Below are 17,861 nucleotides of genomic sequence, written 5' to 3'. Positions count from 1 at the left end.
AAGTATGAGCAGAAACTGTCGCTTCAAATTAAATAGTACATCATGTTACACTTGTAGTCATCAACCACCTTCGGGCTGATCCTCCACATCAAGCAACGAGTCGCTCATGATCCTCAGAATGTGACAAAGCCCTTTTGCGTTCCACTTTCCTACCTCCTCAATCAGGCTGGAAAACTCCAGTAAGATCATCTTTGCCGCGTTATAACCTCCTTCACATATTACTCCCGAAAAGCTGATGACGCCGCCCTCCCTGAGGAATCGTCTGGCTGCGTTCTCCTGCCCGTCATCGACGGTAGACCCAGGCGTTGCCGCCATCCCGTTGCCCCCCAGCAAAGGCCAGTCCACCTCGTTGAGAAACTCGTATGGTTCCACGTCTGCGAACCGAGAGTCCTGCTGATTTGGCGGCATCATGAACACATACAGGCCAAGGACGAGCGCCGCAGCAAAGATGGAGACTTCCGAGTGGAACATGGTGCCATCGCTAATACGTCGGCGGCTCATGGCGGTGTAGATGCCAGCAGCATGGAGGCAGGCCCGTCGGGCATACCAGGTTTGACTCCAAGCAGCAATATTCTGCAGAGCCTCATGTGCGCCGTCAGCCCCCTTTCGACCCGCGGCAAGCTCAAAGACTTCGAGATTGGCGAACAGGTTGATGTTGAGGAAGTGCCACATGACGATACAATTTGGGTTCTTGTACCTGAGGAACCTTGAGTAGGATCCGTAGATCTCGTTTAGCAAGCCCGATAGCGCTCTTCCGGCCTCATCAGATGCGAATACTCGGTTGGATGCGTCAGAGAGTCTGTAGCCTCCAGTGGCAGACGGCACTTTGGCCACGCGGATACGAACTTCTAGAATGCGAATCCAGATTATGGATAGTAGCCCGATGATTCCCACGGGCGAGAGGTTCTGCGATTCTGGCAGGCGTACCAAGGGTTCATGGGTCTGTATCGTGACAGTTCCAGACACGATGCTGGTGCCGCCGTCAACGATTCGCTTCCACGATCTGGCTGACGAAGCCTGGAACAGTTCGACAGAGCATGGAACCTCAAACTGCATCGCCGGGGATCGAATGAGCGGTCTGTCGCCCAAGCTATACGCCCACCAAGCATCCGTCATTATCAACGCCGAGATCAGTCTACGCACCAAGTTAACGAAGCGGCCCCCTGGATCACCTTATGGCCAACCTACCTTTTTACACTCTCGGCTCTCGCCCAGGCCTTCCAGAGAGCGTCGTCATTCCTTAGTTGGCCCTGAGACTCGTTTTGTATTCTGATCTGTTCCACAAGGCCCCCTAGGCTCGGTGAATCTGGGCAGGCGCTGAATAGGCCTGATAGTTGTGCGACCTGGAACAAGTTTGATGGTTAGTCTCTCCATCACGCTTGGTGAGGAAGACCTTACAGAAATTGTCTGGCTGTACAGCATACGCGCCAGAGTCTCGCTTTGCGTGTCCTACAGGGGCTATTTAGGATACAGCTAGTTAGACTGGGTACGTTGGAAAGGGCACATACCACAGGTGGACAGATGGACCAAGCCATTAGAAGCACCGCCGCAGATGTGAGATGTGCAACCAGTCTCACCGAGCTGCCGGGTCCAAATGACGGCGTCGCCAACTGGTGGCAACATTTTTGAGTCGCCGCTGGGAGGAAGCTGAAGGCGAAGTCTCTGACTTGTTTCGAGTCGAAATGGACAAGCCCAAGGAGGCATAATGACAGGACGACCAAGTTCGGCGCAGATTTCGCAGAAAATGTAGGTCGATGTATAAATGGAAGTAGTGAGTGAGGCTGTCGAAAGACAATGTCGAGACCGAGATTGAGCAATCGCGCGGGCGGAAACTTGCTACTGGACAGGGCATCAGGCACGAACTCGTGGACAAGCTCTTGGCGCTTGTCTTCATCAAGGCCCCATTTCGACTCCTTCTCTTTTCCGATGGATGGCGTCGGTGACGTTTCCGAGATGAAGATGTCGGTCAAGATATTATCGCCCCTGTAGCCCACCACATCGATCCATATCCTTGCGGCGCCGTCGTCGGCCAGTCTCGATCGATTGCTGGGCCACAGCCGCGCGACCTGGGCGAATCGCTCGAGGGGAATGCTGCCTGCACGTTCCGTGCTGGCGAACTGGGAGCTCGTCAATGTTGGAGAGTTGCCATTGGCTGCAGAAAGGTTCAGGAAATCCAGTGAGTTGAAGTTGCCGTGGAACAAATCGAGAACGCCTTGACAGGCTTCAAGGTCGTTGAAGCCATTACCTGTTATCGAGTTAGTCCTCAGTGCCTGTTCTCTCTGTAGCTGAACACGTCTTACTTATCATCAAGGACGACTGAACAAAATCGGCGCCCCCGCTTAACATGACGTGAAAGTCGGTGCTGCCGTTAATCATCTCGGGTGGTGAGGTCGTTAAATCAGGAACGACGAGATCCTGTGTGGCTGTTGGCTCTGGCAGAGTATCTGGATGGTTCTCATGAGGTCCTTCAAGCGAAGGCTGTGTCATTGCAAATGCCGAGTCGCCGTTTAGTCCTTGATTGCGAGCCTGCAATAATGTTGCCGCAGCCAGTGCATCCAGTTCTGAGGTTATGAGTTGGTCAGTCGCATCGATTGCTGGCGGATTCTGGCTCATGTTATCCCCCTGGTTTGACAGGCCATTGCTGTTATCGCCGCTCTTTTCGGCCTCATTTTCGGTAGTGCTCCCGCGACGGATGGTCTGAGTCTGTTCGACGGCGCTTTCGGGGTTGCTCTGTGTGTCATTTGACGAGTTGTCTTGCCCGTGGAAGTACTTGACGTGCCTCAACAAGACGTCGCTATCCCAATTCCTCAGCATACAAGACAAGGAATAGAGAACGAGCACGCCTATCGTACCACGGCGTGAACTAACCTCCGGGCGTACCGACGATTGCACTTACGACACTGGTATGGCTTTTCTCCGGTGTCTACACAACCTCATGTCAGCTTGCGACAATCATGGATTTACTCCCCGGGTGTCTCACGAGAACGCTCGTGGCGCAAAAGATGCTCGGTCTTGATGAAAGTCCTATGGCAGTACGAGCAGTGTTTCATTCTCGCAGAGCAGGGCCCGACCGGGGGAGAAAGCAAGGAGTAGAGCTTGAGGTTTTGCTTGAAGCAGCGGTAAGTTGGGTTCGAGCACTCGGTGGGGCTCGACAAACAGGTACAGCCGGATGTACGTGACCCTTGGAGATGCCTGTCGGTACTGTCAACCACTCCCATGTCAAAGACGGGACATTCGGGTCCCGGCCAGCCACCTCATTGACTCCACTGGACCGGGTGTCAAGGTGTTTGCGGGGGGACGCGGGGTTGAAATGCGGGGGGTGGGACAGGACAGGGGTAGGTAATGTGGGACGGCTACACACACCGGTAAGTGATAATAAGGCAACCGAGGTCATCCAAAGTGAGAGTCTTGTCATTGGCTCTTGTAATTAACCATGTCTTCTTCCCTGTTCCATCCCACGTTGGGTGCGACCCTTCATGGCGTGTCTCGGGGAGAGCACGTTCGGCAGTTCAGGGGCCTTCAATATGGAGCCATTCCATACAGATTCGCCAGCCCGGAACCCCCGGCGAGGCTTTCAGGGGAGGTTGACTGCACCGGTTATGGGTATGCATCACACAGATACCTTCACTGTCCAAGCTGTTAACCCTTGCAGTCCGCGATGCCCTCAGAATCACGTCGACTTTCGCCATTTGCTTCGCATCCCTCAGGATGAGGAGATCCCCGCGCAGGACGAGGACGAGTTTAGATGCTTGAATCTCGAAGTCACCTCACCTGCTCTGAAAACACTCCCAGAACAGCCGTATCCTGTTCTTGTATGGATCCATGGTAAGCCAGCACAACAAACTGGGAGTCCAAACGCTCATTCTCTGTAGGGGGTTCTCAAGCTGTGTCCTTTGGCACCAGCGCCTCGGGGCTTTGCGGTGAGTTCAACTGCCACATCTACTCGGTTGTCGAGTCTGACTGTCAGATCCAACTGGGCTCGTTCAGACATCCATCGACATGGCTGAACCCATCGTCGTTGCCACCATCAACTACAGGCTGAACATGTTTGCATTTGGCGATTGCGCCAGTGAGAGAAATCTGGCCTTGAGAGATCAACAGCGGGCTTTGGAGTTCGTCAAGACACATATATCTGGCTTTGGTGGCGATCCCGTGAGTTCCATCCAAGTCGCTACATTCATTCCCTCTTGGTGCCGAGGATCCTTGCCAGCAGTTCCTAATCGGCATATGCCATCCGTAGGAAAATATCACCATTGCTGGCGAAAGTGCTGGGGCCGTCTACTGCCACGCCCATCTACTCATGGGCAGTCCCGCCCGTCAGTGCATCTTGCAGTCAGGAACTCTTCATCTCTCGCCGCCTCAGCCAAGAGGAACCGCAGAAATGCTAATAGCCAGGGTGACCAACGAGCTGTCGCGACTCGGAAACTGGACACTCCGTGATGCGCCCGTGTCCAAGATGCTGGAGGCACAGGAAAGATTGGGTTTGGGGTCATTCTACCTCCAGATCGAGGAAAAGCTTGAGGGCTGGGAAGAGAGAATTGGAGACGACTTTCAGCGCGTCTTGATCGGCGACACAGAATACGAGGTATGGAGGTGCCGCGTTTCCCTCCCCAGGTGCTAACAAAGCGGTCCGCTGCAGTCGGTTCTATGGCGAAACGGAATTGAGTTCTTGTCGCCAGAGTACATCTATGATGCATTCGACTCTGCCGGAGAAGCAGCCCCAGCCTTGAAGAAGCAATACGGCATCGTCCCCGACCGACCTGTTTCATGCAAGCTCGGAGCCTTGGATTTGCTCAACGACGCACGATTCAGCCTACCTATTGACGTATTCGTGAAACGATGCCAAAAAGCCAAAAAGCCCTCGTTCCGTTTCCTTGTCGACCAGCCAAATCCATGGCAAGCTTCTAGTCGCGCCCACCACGGCATTGATCTCCTGTATCTGTTCAACACGTACGACATGTCTCACAGCCATCCCGCACAAGAGATCGCGAGCTCCATGCAAGAGAAATGGATCCAGTTTATTCGTGGTAAAGACCCTTGGAAGCCTGGAGAAGCATTTGCTTTTGGGCCATTTGGAGAAAGTCGACTTCTGAGTCCTCAAGGCCTCAATGCACGGAGGAGACAGCAGCATGTGGCAGCTCTGGCCGCTCTTGGGTCACAAAAGGTTAACGAGATTGTCACAAGATTGGCGACTGGCAGATCGAGTCTATTAAATTAAGGCCAATTCATGGGCCTTGTTATCTTATCATATCCGAATAGCAACAGCGCAGGAAGGCGAGCGTTGAGCGTGTTAAGTTGAAGGGCTGGGGTGACTGCAGATACATGGTTCCCCCTCCTACATATCTCGCCCAGTACCTGAACTTCCCTTCTTTCGCCAGAACCGAGGCCCCAGTTTCATGCCCAAGACACGAAGTCTCAGCAGAATCAAAGACGAGTCAGTACTCGTCTAGGGTAGACGAGGAGGGAAGAGCTAGGATACTCGACGAAATATCATATTTGCCTTAAGAAAGAATAGTCCAAAGAGCAGAATGAGGAGAATAGATAGTCAGGTATGATAGATTACATGCATATCACATAAGAGAGTAAGTTGGTAAGTCCCAGAATGTGAAGGACTAATCAGGTCATCATGAGAGAGTGTGTGATAATCAAAGACATCATTCAACAAGCACCATCTGTCCAAGGCACATAGACTCAAACAAAACCATCACCGAACAATACCGCTGTAATATCTAGTTCTTCCAGAGCCATAACTAGCCTTGTTTCAAAATCAAATCAGGGCTTCCCCATGCAAGTGCTCACGCAACGAACCGGCCAAGCCGCTTCATACCTAGGGACAACGGGATCCGGTCTCCGCAAGCAGTATTTTCATTGCGCCACTTCTCGAACAAAGGATCATAAACAGCTGTACATGTGACGTGATTTGATAAATTGAGACGAAAAAGTGCATCGGGCTGGTCGCAAAGATTCAGCCCATGTGCGAAGCCACGTGCGTGAGAACCATCTCGGGGGACGGAACCCGACCGCCAAGAGAGTTGTATGATGTGTGCACGATTTGAAAGAAACATTGCTGTAATACCTGTCGAATCGATTCATTTCGATGTGAGGGAATTATCAGAAATGGGGCCACTTGAGGGATTACAGCAACCTTGATAGATTGTGCTTTGGAGTGTTACGGGCTTCGTGTGTTGGTGTGAACTGGTGTATCTACCTCGTCATCACATCAGAGAGCAGTCTTGTCATTCAAAGCTGAAACAAAGTGATTAGATTACTTCAAAGATTAGAAATAACCAACGGTTAACAATGGCTCGCGTGATATCCGTCCCTAACCTATCACCCACCCGTCATGCCGACATGACAACCCTCGGAGCCCACATCTAACCCCCGAGCCGGCGACATGACATGACAACCGCAGCCTATCTCCCATGATGTTAATGACATTTACCCCTCGTGTCCCTCACGCCCTACGTCGCATTGTCCAATCATGAACATCAGAGACCCTCATGCCGGCCCACGTAGGGTGGATCAAGCCTGTCGCGGGGCCATCACGCCCGATGGCTTATCATGATTGCGACGATGCCGGCAACGGAGGAGACTTTATTCAAATACCCTTGGGTCGCCTCGATTGTTGTTTTGGTCTTCTCGTCATTATTTTCTCAAGCATTTATCAAGATACCCTTTACAAACACCAGCAACAATGGCTTCCCTCTCTCTTCCTGAGCCTTTCGCCAGCATTCCCCGAGAGAACTTCCTCTTCGGCCCCTCTCCCATTCAGGAGCTCCCGCGGATATCCGCCGCTCTCGGAGGCAAGGTCAATGTCTACGCGAAGCGCGAAGACTGCAACTCTGGTCTCGCCTATGGAGGAAACAAGGTCCGAAAGCTCGAGTGCGTGACCAATTCCTCCCCCAACAGTTCATCTTCAATCGCTAACTTGAGCCTCACAGGTACCTCGCCGCTGAGGCCAAGGCTGAGGGCGCCGACACCCTCGTCTCCATCGGCGGCGTCCAGTCCAACCACACCCGCGCCGTGACGGCCGTCGCCACAAAGCTCGGCCTCAAGGCCGCCACCGTCCAAGAGCACTGGGTTGAGTGGGAGGACCCCGGCTACGAGAAGGTCGGCAACATCCAGCTCTCCCGCCTCATGGGCGGCGACGTCCGCCTCGACCCCTCGACCTTTGGCATCGAGCACAAGACTACCCTCGCCAAGCTCACCGACGAGCTCAAGACCGCCGGCCGCAAGCCTTACTACATCCCCGCCGGTGCCTCCGACCATCCTCTCGGTGGTCTTGGTTTTGCCCGCTGGGCGTTCGAGGTCGAGGCTCAGGAGAAGGAGCTCGGCGTCTTCTTCGACACCATCATCGTGTGCGCCGTGACTGGCTCCACCTTTGCCGGCATGATCGCCGGTTTCAAGCTCGCCGAGAAGAACGGCTCTCCCAAGCGCAAGATCATCGGCATCGACGCCTCAGGCAAGGTTCAGCAGACCTTTGACCAAGTCCTGCGCATCGCCAAGTCCACAGCCTCCAAGATTGGTCTCTCCGAGGACGACATCACCGCGGACGACGTCATCCTCGACCCCAACTACAACGCCAAGATCTACGGTATCCCCGACGAGACCACCATCGCCGCCATGAAGTTTGGCGCTCAGACCGAGGCTTTCATCACTGACCCCGTTTACGAGGGTAAGAGCTTGGCTGGTATGATTGACCTGATCAAGACGGGCAAGATTGCTAGTGGAAACGTGCTTTACGCCCACCTTGGAGGACAGCTGGCTCTCAACGCCTACTCGTCGCTGTAGAGTGGTTTTTTGTAATTCATAGCGTAGAACACTGTAGATAGCAAGTCAGACCTCTGAAGAGGTACTTGTTTTTTGATAGAATTGCTAGAGATGTCATTTTTGAAGTTGAATCTGTCCGCATTTTGCTAAATTCATGTTTCTATTCAATTCTCTCTCTATCCCGCTCTCCTTTGTGTCATTTACTAGCTTTCTTTCCAAAGTCATGAGAAACTCCTAGGCTATCGTGCGAAAGAGAAACAATCGAGAGAGCCCATACGATAATTCCTTCGTTATGCCTCTCTAAGTGAAGTACTTTGTTTCGAATTAACCAAGAGAAGCTAAATCAAGCCAATTTCATTGTACCACCGTCTAGTTTCCACCTTTAGCTTTGATGAAAGCCTCCATAAAGTCTTCAGCATCAGGTTGACCATCAAGCCGCTCTCCCTGGACCGTATAGTTTGGAACACCAACCCCAGCTAGAAACTCCTTGTTCTTTTCAGCTTGATCATCCACGGCCTTGACTTGCTTCTCAGAATCCAGCCACTCATCAACCTCAGCAGCAGCAATACCCGAGTTGATGGCAATCTCTCGAAGCACCTCTTTGGTTGAAATGTCCTTTTCCAACTCATGATAGGCCTGAAAGATTCTCTCAACGAGAGAATTCAGAACTTCAGGCTCCTTTGCGCTGGCGAGGCGTACCAGCGTATGCGCGAACCGAGTGTCACCGACTTTTCCACCGCTTTTGAAATTGATGCCAACACTGCGTCCAATCTGGTTCATCCGGCGGTATAGCTTCTCTCGTTGCTCGGTAGCCATGTCGGCGAGCTTCATATCGGCCACTTCGGACTTGTCGATGCTGTGTGTTGAAGGACCGTAGTTGAGGTAATAAGGTCGCCAGTTGATGGCAAAGATATCAGACTTTCCACCAGGGTATGTCTTTTGGTAGAGAGAGATGGCCATCTCCAGCTGTCTTTTGCCAATGTAGCACCACTTTTCATTCGTTAGCGCTTAGCTCTCTGTCTTGCAGTTGCTTGACAACTTACAGCGCAGACAAAGTCAAAGATGATGTCGACTTTGATGACGGTCATTTTTGCGTTTCTAGTCGTATCGTTTGAGGCGGCCAAGCACTGAGTACAGCTGGACTTGGATTATCGAGGAGATTGCCCTGGTCTCTGAAGGATCAGGAAGTTGCCCAAGCCAACAATTCTAGGCAGCCGAATTTGTGTGTGCGGGGCTCCTCGCCGAGACACGTCACATCTGCTGATTCAGCTTTCTCAACCAACTTGAGGTTATCTCCATTTCGTAAAACTGAGGTGGACAGTCTTGACTAGCATTCATCAATTTGGTGTTACGTTGCAATGGCCAGAGTTCGACCGAACCGCGCCGGCTAGAAGCAGACGGAAACCGAGTTGAAAGGGAGGATAGATTGGATGTTTCCACAAGACTCGATGGGAGTTTTACACAAGATGGATCGAGGAAATGTCACACAAAAAGTTGAAACGTCGTTTGAGGCTGGTTTCATTGACCATGCTCTCTTCTTATTGGTCTTTCATGTATATCTGCTTTGTCTGTTTCATTGATATTGCCAAACCATAGTCAAGCTCGGCTGCCTACACAGACAAAGACGAGGTGATGTGAAGAAATTCACCGAAAAACCGCATTGTGCACTGGCTGTCAGTTCCATTTCACTGCTTGGCCCAGGTATATGAATCTCTTAAGCTCACTCCTTCATTTGACCACTCAACTCTCTTCACAACCAGAAATACTTGGTCAACATACAACCATCACAGATCACCAACTTGGCCAAGAACCCACCTCGAGTCATCTGCTATTACCCTTCACTACAGCCGGCAACATGCACATGGATCAGCAGGAAGATGGCATGCTTCAGCATGATCTCATACAGCTGCTCTGTCCTGTATATAACTTGGACGGCACCCCGATGCAGGCTCACTTTCAGATCCCCCAGTTCGACAACAATATCTCGGAGGTGCCACCCCCAACGACCCATGTGCATCCCGATCCCCCAAACCCTCTGGGGATGTCGGGCCTAGGGATGGTGCCTACTACACCCATTATCCTGGACGGTCACTGTCCGGGTGGCAACGAGTGGATGCTGCAGAACTTCTTGAAGACCGAGGCACTTGACATGCCAGGTCTCGACAATACTCTGCCGTCTCACACGATAACACCCTGCACCGAGCGCCTCGAGCCAGTCACCCCGACTCAGTACCCCATCTCCCTGACCGCTGTCCCGGGAACGAAGCCCGACACCGACAGACCTCCCAAGAGACACCGCCTCCAGGCCCCACAGATCACAGATGGTCCTGACGGCCATCTCGTCTCCCTCCTCGGCCAGTCGACCTTCAAGTACCAGGGCCACATCATCTCCTTGGCCCACGCCAATAATCTCCGCCAACAATACGATCTCCTCTCGTGTCAGAGAGACCGAAACACCACCTCCCCAGAGCAGGATGAGTCTTTTCCCAACACCGACGACGAGTTCCGCGGTCGCATCCGCGAGATCTTTGAAGCCATCTGCGACTGGACCGATCTACGAGAGTGGCGAGCCAAGATGGGACAGAAGCGCGTAAGGGAGTGGCTCGCCGAGGTTGCCCAGCAGAGGCGAAGCCTAGGGCTCGACGATGACTTGTCCAAGCTCTCCGACAAGGAGCTCCAGCCTCCGGCGAATCGCATGCCGTCGATGAAGGAGCAGTGGAAGAACGTCATCCACCGCACCATGTCTGACGTTGAGATTGAACTTCTCTGCGCGCAAATCCTCGTAAGTCCTCGACACTCACCTTTGCCTCGCTCATCTAACCGTGCAACAGAAGCAGGCCATGGCTGCTCAGAAGGGCCTCAACACGACTCCCATGTGGAGCAACAACGAGACGCAGTGGGAAGAGTTTTCGACATTCTCGGAGCGCTAGTACCGCATCCTGAATGCCTTTCGAGTGAGGGATTCCTACTCCGTTTAAGTGCGCATCTACTGACAGCTGGTAGGACAACAAGGTCTTGATCCACTCGGCCATAAGAGCGCCCTGGATCACACGCATCACAAACTCGCCACACTCAGAGACTCGTGTAAGTTTCTCTAGCTTTTTTCTATTCGTGATGCTAATGCGATGTTGGACAGAGAAAGTACCAGAACAAGGCTGGCAACGATCGCAAGCGAACTCTGATTGAGCAGGGCGGTTCAGAGAAGAAGAAGGCCAAGGCCGAGTCGATGTCGCCTTTTTGAGCGCGCAAAAGATTGTGATCATTTATATACAAAGTTTGGATCTGAGGGCGATGGATAGACTTGTAATTTGGCAAGCAGGGATGATTGTGCTGGTAGCCCATGAGTGTCACACAGCATGAGATCTAGAGATACCAGACAGATGATTCGACATGTAGTCGACAAATACATTTGAGCCGTCTTTTGTCAGCCAAGATGCTTGCCTTCTTTCTTTATCATGTTAATACTTGATGGTCACACAAGCATAGATCAGAGGATGGGCAAACTGCAATTCTCAATTATGGCGTCAAGCGCCCGCTAGTTTTGATGCAAACGCATACGAGACCTTTCTCTCAGTAGCTCATGGTTTCCCTTCCACACTGGTATGTCTTTTTTCGCCTTTTCCCTTAACCATTAAATAAAACCTTCCTTTACCATCCTCGGACGGCAAGCTTCTCCTCGGGCTTCATGGTGTCGCAGTTGATGCCCACCATGGCCTCACCCAGCCCAGTGCTCGTCTCGGCCAGCACCTTGGGGTCCTTGAAGTGCGTCGTCGCGCGCACGATGGCCTTGGCTCGCTTGGCGGGATCGCCGGACTTGAAGATGCCGCTACCGACAAAGACGCCGTCGCAGCCCAGCTGCATCATGAGGGCGGCGTCGGCAGGGGTAGCGACACCACCGGCGGCAAAGTTGACGACGGGGAGACGGCCCAGCTCGGCGGTCTGGCGGAGGAGCTCGGCGTCGACCTCGAGTTCGCGGGCCAGTTCGCGGATGCGGATGATGCCGCCTTCGGCGAGGGCGGCCTTGGCTTGGGCGATCTGGCGGTTGACGGTCTTCATGTGACGGACGGCCTCGACAACATCACCGGTGCCGGCCTCACCCTTGGTTCGGATCATGGCGGCACCCTCAGCAATGCGACGGAGAGCCTCACCCAGGTTTCGGCAGCCGCAGACAAAGGGAACACCAAAGGGGCTCTTCTCAACGTGGCTTTCATCATCGGCAGGAGTCAAAACCTCACTCTCGTCAATGTAATCAACACCGAGAGCCTCGAGGATCTGGCACTCGACAAAGTGACCGATGCGGGCCTTGGCCATGACGGGGATGGTGACGGCCTCCTGGATCTCCTTGATCATGGCGGGGTCCGACATGCGGGCGACGCCGCCGTCCTTGCGAATGTCGGCGGGGACTCGCTCGAGGGCCATGACGGCGCAGGCTCCGGCCTCCTCGGCGATGCGGGCCTGCTCAGCGTTGGTCACGTCCATGATGACGCCGCCCTTGAGCATCTGGGCGAGGCCGGCCTTGACGGTGAAGGAGGACTTGGCCTGGCCGCCGTTGTTGGAGGTATCGTTGGTCATGGTGATGGGATGCGGTATGTGAAGAGTGGTAGGTAGAGGAGGAGTTGAATGAGATGATGATGAGTGTGTGTGGAGATGAGGAGAGTAAAAGAAGGAGATTGTCTGTGAGACGTACCCTTTTTATTATGTCTCTGACTCAAGAAGCAACACGCAAACCCAAAAGCAGGTATTACTCAAATAAGAAGGACAAGAGAACAATACCGAAGCCCTCCTTCTCGGCGTTGCCCCTCCTCCTCCGCCGCCCCGGTATGCGGCGCCGGAGCACCACGGGTTGCGGAGTGAGAGTCTGCGTCCGCCGCGTCCGTAATGCATGCACGCTTCATGTACATGTGACGAGAGACTTTTTTTTCTTTGGAGAGAAACCTTAATGTCCCCCCTCCTTACGTTATTAGCGGTCGTTTCTCCGACATCCGATCTAGGCGCCGCGCCCTTGTTCCGACGGATGCAATAGGGCGGATGTAACAAGGCCAGAGATTCCAGAGATTGCGGCAATTGTCGGGAAGAAGAGGGACAAGAGATATAGCATCATGCAAGAGATGAGTGGTAGAGAGATTGCGTCTCGGCGTATCTACTGTACCCTGGCCCCCGTGATCCCTCCCTCATGCCCTTGATTCTAGAATGTCTCTCATTTTGAGGGTGTGTTGAAACCTTGACTTGCAGAGTCCGATTGTTCTGCTTGCATGGCTTTTTCGCCACAATCCAGATCCGTGGATAACCTACAGACTCCCATTGTTCCTGATCAATTGTCGATTGACAATGACAATGCCCGCCCTAACGACATCATTCATTCCCCTCTAAGAAGGTGAGATAGCGGATTCCCCCCCAGTTCTAGACCCATCATCACCCGAGCCTATCCCACCAAAGCCGCATATCGCCCCCTCCACCAACCTGCATGAGCGGCATTGTACAGAAACGGCTTCTCCTAGAATCCCCCAAGCCTTTCAGTCAAGCTGACTCGATCTTTTGTTCCTTGACTCACGTACCCCCCTTGCTAGTCCACGGCATACCCCGGAGCCGCCGCGCCGGGGCTTCACCTTTGTCAAAGTTCGGAGTTGCTCTCCTCAACGTCGCCGCCTTCTGTGCGTCCCTTTTGTCTGCATGCGGCATGTGCGTCTCGCATGGTACTAATGCGCGGCTTAGTCCTCTTTGGGATATTCCGGTATCCATCTTTTTCCAATCTCCCGAACGAGAATCTGGGGATCTTCTTTAGCTAACGGGACCCTGACTAAGAAGAATCGCCTTCGGCCATACCCTCCGAGGATGTGACAACTTCTCCGTTATCGCAACCTGTTGATCCCGAGATACATCTATCTTGTTTCTATCTTTTTTCACAGATCATATTCTAAGACCACCAACTCATCACCATGTTGAGCCTCACCATTGGCGTTCTCGCCCTCCAGGGCGGCTTCTCTGAGCATGTAGACCTCGTTCACAAGGCCGCCGAGTACCTCTCGTCTACCGACGGCATCTCCAAGACAAAGTTCAACTGCATCGAGGTCCGCACTGAAGAGCAACTCGCCCAGTGCAATGGACTCATCATCCCCGGCGGCGAGAGCACCACAATCTCATTTGTCGCCGCTCAGTCTGGTCTCCTTGAGCCCTTGAGACATTTTGTCAAGTGAGAACCCCTTCTTAGAGTGCTTATCTCTGTGCTAACTGAAACAGAGTTCAAAAACGGCCTGTTTGGGGAACCTGCGCTGGCCTCATCCTCCTCTCCGATGAAGCCAACGCCACCAAAAAGGGCGGCCAAGAACTCATCGGTGGTCTCGCTGTGCGTGTCCACCGCAACCACTTTGGTCGTCAGATTGAGAGCTTCGAGTCCGGCCTTGACCTTCCCTTCCTTCAAGACGGCGAGCCTTTCCCCGGCGTCTTTATCCGCGCGCCTGTCGTGGAAGAGATCATTAGCACCTCTCAGGACGAGAGGCCGCCCGTACAAGTCCTCGCCAAGCTGCCCGGTCGGGTGGACAAGATGAAGCCCGGCCTATCGCAGGCAAACACCAAGGATGACTCGGGAGACATTATCGCCGTGAGGCAAGGTAATGTGCTAGGAACGAGCTTCCACCCAGAGTTGACAAAGGATGCGCGGATACACGTTTGGTGGTTGCGCGAGATTCTTCACCAGAAGTAAAATGACACAGCATAGACATAAACAGGCGTTGCATCAGGAAAAAGGAATAACATTATTAATATTTGGGTATCAGCTTTCATCAGCCATTAATTCCTTCACCCACTCATTCTTAGCCCTTGCCCATGGCCGCATCGTATCCTGGTGGTGGTGACTGAGGTCGAGGTACTGAACCTTGCCCCTGCTCCCCTTGCTGTGATGTCTGACCAGCCCATGTAGGTGTCCTGTTTGCTGGGGAGCTGAATCCCAAGATTTGCAGTATTTCTGGGCTCCCCATCGTCTGAGCGAGCTCGGCCGGCGAGATGGTTCCTCCAACGTTGACATCCGCACCATGCGCCTTGAGCAACTTGATCAAGTCTACATCCCTCCTCGAGATGGCCTGCATCAACGGCGTCCTCCCCTTCTTATCAGTCGCATTCGGATCAGCGCCGTTCTCCAGTAATAGCCTAGCCTGATCCTTTCTGCCGTGGTCGATGGCATATAGCAGAAGAGTCTCTCCACTACTCATCTTCTTCTTCGTCTGAGCGCCAGCCGCAAGCATCATCTTGACCATCTCAGTACTACCCATCTCCATAGCGTAGCAGATAGCCGTCACGCTCGTCGTGGCGTTGGAAACATTGGGAGACCCGCCATGGTCGAGCAGCATACGCACTACTCTAATCCTCTCGGCCTCGGAGAGCTTGTTGTCGCGGATGGCGATGATGAGGATCGGCTGACCGACCAGATCCTTGACGTTGGCGTTGGCCCCGTTCTCGAGGAGAAGTTGGGCCATGTCTAGCTTCCTCTTGGTGATGCACTCTCCCATCACGGATATCCCGGTGAGTGTCTTGGCGCTCGCGTTGCTGCCGTTCTCGAGGAGTAGGCGCACCATATCCATGCGATCCTGGCTCGCCGCAATAGCTAGCAAAGAGTTGCCCGTGATATCTCCCGAGTTTGCGCTCGCCCCGTGCTTCAGTAGAAGACGAACAAGTTCAATGTTGCCCTTCTTGACAGCCTGTGCAATCATGGGTCGTCCCGACAAGGTTGTCGTGCTCGCCTTAGCGCCACTCTCCAGCAGTAGCTTGATACCCTCCAAGTTTTCGCTATTGCAAACATCCACAAAGTATGACTGCCCTGACCAACTCTTTTGGTCGACGTCGGCACCTTGGTTGACTAGGAATCTCGCAACGTTGATGCTGCCGACCGAGGCGGCTAGGAATAGAGGTGGCAGCTTCAGGTCCTTGGAGTTGACGTCGGCACCAGCCCCGATAAGAAACTTGACAGCTTCCTCCTTGTTAGCGAGTACTGCACAGCCAAGAGGCGTGTTTCCCTCTCCGTTGCGACCGTTGATGTTTCCACCCTGCGCGAGGAAACCGCTCATCTGCTGTACATCGCCCCGGAGAGCTGCTTGACAAAAAGCCGTCGCTAAAGGATCAGGTTTCGGCCAAAGACCAGCAGTCATGGCCTTGAACGAGTTTGTCAGCGAAGACAACCCCTTGGAAAATCCAGAAGACGAGCTCGATGCCTCGGCAGTGGGCGACTGTGATGAACTAGGCTCGTAGGGTGGAGGCTCAACGTCGCCACCGGGGAGAGGCCCTTTACTACTCGATGCGATAGTATCAGATGGGGCCCCCGAAGTGAGCAACACATCCTTGGTCTGAGAAGCTTGATGACAAGCTAGGTTAACATGGTGAAACACCTCTTTGCCGCTTGAGCTGTCAAGCGCGGCATCCTGTTCATTCCGGCTTTGCCTGAACGGAAAAGAGTCAACAAAGCATCGCAACACAAGGGTTCACAGTTTGAGCTTACAACGAAAGCACCTTGGCAAAGAAAGCAAACAGTCGTGAAAAGGCAACAACAGCATCATTGTACACTACCAGAAACACCTCATCAACCATAGGCAGCGTGTCGACCTGCAGCCGCATGGCCTGCTTGTTTAGCACGGCGGTGATGACATCGCACGACCCGAGACTCTGACTCAGATGCGTCTGTAACCGAACCGAGATGACGCCAGCCGCGTTGAGCGCTGCCTCTAGCTGTCCGACATGCTGATGAAGCTGGTACAGTCTCGCGGCAAGGTGTGCCAGTTGCGAGTTCTCAATCTCGAGCGAGCCGTTGAGTTCGTTGAGCTCTTCGGCACTAGACAAGATCCTATGGGAGATGGTCGATCCCAGAGACGTCAGTGAAATGACGGAGAAGCCGTCACCGTCCATCCTGGCGTGGATCTTTCAAGGTGGAGTAAAAAAAAGAATGGTGTTGAGGGGTTTGTGTGTGTGGATCGACAAAGGCCCGCGGGGAAGAGACAGAGAATCCGGGCTCTGTCTAGACTCTCTCCAAGAGCCTCCAGTGACTTATAACACAAGAACAACAGCAACTCGAAACCCTCGCTTGGGTCTAACCGTTACAGTCGATAGGGCTGAATTTGCGTAAACGAGGCAAGGCTGAACCTGAACCCGCAGGAAATGCGTCGTGTGCGATGACGCGGTCCAACGGGCTTGGCCTCCTCCAGACCACGTGTCTAGCCAGGATCATGGCTTCACCCACCGGGCTGCCTCTCTCTAGGCTGAAGTGTTCACTCAATCAACATGTAGCAAATCAACTGCTGCCTTGACGCCGCAAAATGTGACAACTTGCCTAAATCGTATCTCCAATTTGACAAAGGGCCCTCGCTCCATAATACCGCATGCGTTCAAGTGTCCTCAATCCTGCTTTTCTGCTTACGCCATCTCGCATCCCTCGCTTCTGGTTCCCTCCCAGCCATCGGTCTTTTACTTTGGACTCGCAATCTTTGTCTTGACTCCTTCGATAGGCTGATCCTTTGCTTTCTCGGGCCGTGTCATGAGGTAAAAGAAGCCCAGGCCAAGGGCAAGACCAACACCACCAATCACAAAAGATTGGTTCCTAGACTCTTATCAGAAACTGGTTCATTGAAGGAGTTATGCGCGAACTCACTGATTCTTTTGAGACATGGGTCCCTCTGAAGACAACTTGGACCGTGGGTTCTGTTCACTCTGTCGAAGCTGTGCTGACACGCAGAAACCGCGCTGCCCCAACATCACCGGCCGCAGGGGTCGCACAAAACGGGTGGCCATGGCTGACATGGTGTTTCTGGTATCACAAATATGCTTGATGCAGATCCGGAGTGTTTACAGACGAGGCACAGCATCAGCTATTAATAAAAGATCAGAAGCACGAATGACGTTCATTAGAATCACTCAATTAAAAAAGTAAACAGAATTCAGCCTCCATCGTTGTTTCCGCTGTGGGAACATGAGTGATCGTGGCGTCATTGATGCGTAGCCGCTCTCCTCCTGATATCGTCACCATGAAAGTCTTAAGAGGTCTGAGACAGAGTCCGCTAGTAAATAAATGAAATTGAATGGAGACTCATGATCCATTGATTGGGCTTCCTCAA

General features: G+C 53.1%; 9 protein-coding genes across 9 annotated transcripts; 4 read left to right on the top strand and 5 right to left on the bottom strand.

Moving 5' to 3' along the window:
* Positions 1 to 60: 60 nt before the first annotated feature.
* On the bottom strand, positions 61 to 2,937 carry LRP88_14059 (fungal specific transcription factor domain-containing protein; the record flags this gene model as incomplete). Its single annotated transcript, XM_083250411.1, has 6 exons — positions 61 to 1,090; positions 1,189 to 1,343; positions 1,399 to 1,449; positions 1,509 to 2,245; positions 2,301 to 2,794; positions 2,897 to 2,937. 6 exons carry the CDS (start codon positions 2,935 to 2,937, stop codon positions 61 to 63), a joined length of 2,508 nt encoding a protein of 835 aa, XP_083094745.1.
* Positions 2,938 to 3,433: 496 nt separating this feature from the next.
* LRP88_14058 (Alpha/Beta hydrolase protein) lies at positions 3,434 to 5,218 on the top strand (the record flags this gene model as incomplete). Its single annotated transcript, XM_083250410.1, has 6 exons — positions 3,434 to 3,603; positions 3,653 to 3,825; positions 3,873 to 3,920; positions 3,968 to 4,152; positions 4,241 to 4,585; positions 4,640 to 5,218. The coding sequence occupies 6 exons, from the start codon at positions 3,434 to 3,436 to the stop codon at positions 5,216 to 5,218; spliced, it is 1,500 nt and encodes a 499-aa protein (XP_083094744.1).
* Positions 5,219 to 6,694: 1,476 nt separating this feature from the next.
* Positions 6,695 to 7,791, top strand: LRP88_14057 (tryptophan synthase beta subunit-like PLP-dependent enzyme; the record flags this gene model as incomplete). Its single annotated transcript, XM_083250409.1, has 2 exons — positions 6,695 to 6,882; positions 6,942 to 7,791. 2 exons carry the CDS (start codon positions 6,695 to 6,697, stop codon positions 7,789 to 7,791), a joined length of 1,038 nt encoding a protein of 345 aa, XP_083094743.1.
* Positions 7,792 to 8,139: 348 nt separating this feature from the next.
* LRP88_14056 (DsbA family oxidoreductase) lies at positions 8,140 to 8,858 on the bottom strand (the record flags this gene model as incomplete). Its single annotated transcript, XM_083250408.1, has 2 exons — positions 8,140 to 8,760; positions 8,814 to 8,858. The coding sequence occupies 2 exons, from the start codon at positions 8,856 to 8,858 to the stop codon at positions 8,140 to 8,142; spliced, it is 666 nt and encodes a 221-aa protein (XP_083094742.1).
* A 767-nt stretch (positions 8,859 to 9,625) lies between these two features.
* On the top strand, positions 9,626 to 11,011 carry LRP88_14055 (uncharacterized protein; the record flags this gene model as incomplete). Its single annotated transcript, XM_083250407.1, has 3 exons — positions 9,626 to 10,552; positions 10,774 to 10,854; positions 10,907 to 11,011. The coding sequence occupies 3 exons, from the start codon at positions 9,626 to 9,628 to the stop codon at positions 11,009 to 11,011; spliced, it is 1,113 nt and encodes a 370-aa protein (XP_083094741.1).
* A 407-nt stretch (positions 11,012 to 11,418) lies between these two features.
* On the bottom strand, positions 11,419 to 12,342 carry LRP88_14054 (SOR/SNZ family-domain-containing protein; the record flags this gene model as incomplete). The annotated part of the gene is made up of 1 exon (XM_083250406.1): positions 11,419 to 12,342. One exon carries the CDS (start codon positions 12,340 to 12,342, stop codon positions 11,419 to 11,421), a length of 924 nt encoding a protein of 307 aa, XP_083094740.1.
* A 1,364-nt stretch (positions 12,343 to 13,706) lies between these two features.
* On the top strand, positions 13,707 to 14,470 carry LRP88_14053 (PdxT/SNO family; the record flags this gene model as incomplete). Its single annotated transcript, XM_083250405.1, has 2 exons — positions 13,707 to 13,960; positions 14,008 to 14,470. The coding sequence occupies 2 exons, from the start codon at positions 13,707 to 13,709 to the stop codon at positions 14,468 to 14,470; spliced, it is 717 nt and encodes a 238-aa protein (XP_083094739.1).
* Positions 14,471 to 14,579: 109 nt separating this feature from the next.
* Positions 14,580 to 16,659, bottom strand: LRP88_14052 (ankyrin repeat-containing domain protein; the record flags this gene model as incomplete). The annotated part of the gene is made up of 2 exons (XM_083250404.1): positions 14,580 to 16,197; positions 16,256 to 16,659. The coding sequence occupies 2 exons, from the start codon at positions 16,657 to 16,659 to the stop codon at positions 14,580 to 14,582; spliced, it is 2,022 nt and encodes a 673-aa protein (XP_083094738.1).
* Positions 16,660 to 17,214: 555 nt separating this feature from the next.
* On the bottom strand, positions 17,215 to 17,547 carry LRP88_14051 (uncharacterized protein; the record flags this gene model as incomplete). The annotated part of the gene is made up of 2 exons (XM_083250403.1): positions 17,215 to 17,347; positions 17,399 to 17,547. The coding sequence occupies 2 exons, from the start codon at positions 17,545 to 17,547 to the stop codon at positions 17,215 to 17,217; spliced, it is 282 nt and encodes a 93-aa protein (XP_083094737.1).
* Positions 17,548 to 17,861: the final 314 nt, after the last annotated feature.

Source organism: Fusarium phalaenopsidis (genome assembly GCF_050370095.1).
Source record: "Fusarium phalaenopsidis strain FUZ10S chromosome Unknown contig_32332, whole genome shotgun sequence".
Lineage (NCBI taxonomy): Eukaryota > Fungi > Ascomycota > Sordariomycetes > Hypocreales > Nectriaceae > Fusarium > Fusarium phalaenopsidis.
Note: the sequence above shows the minus strand (reverse complement) of the source record. Positions and strands in the feature narration are given on the sequence as shown.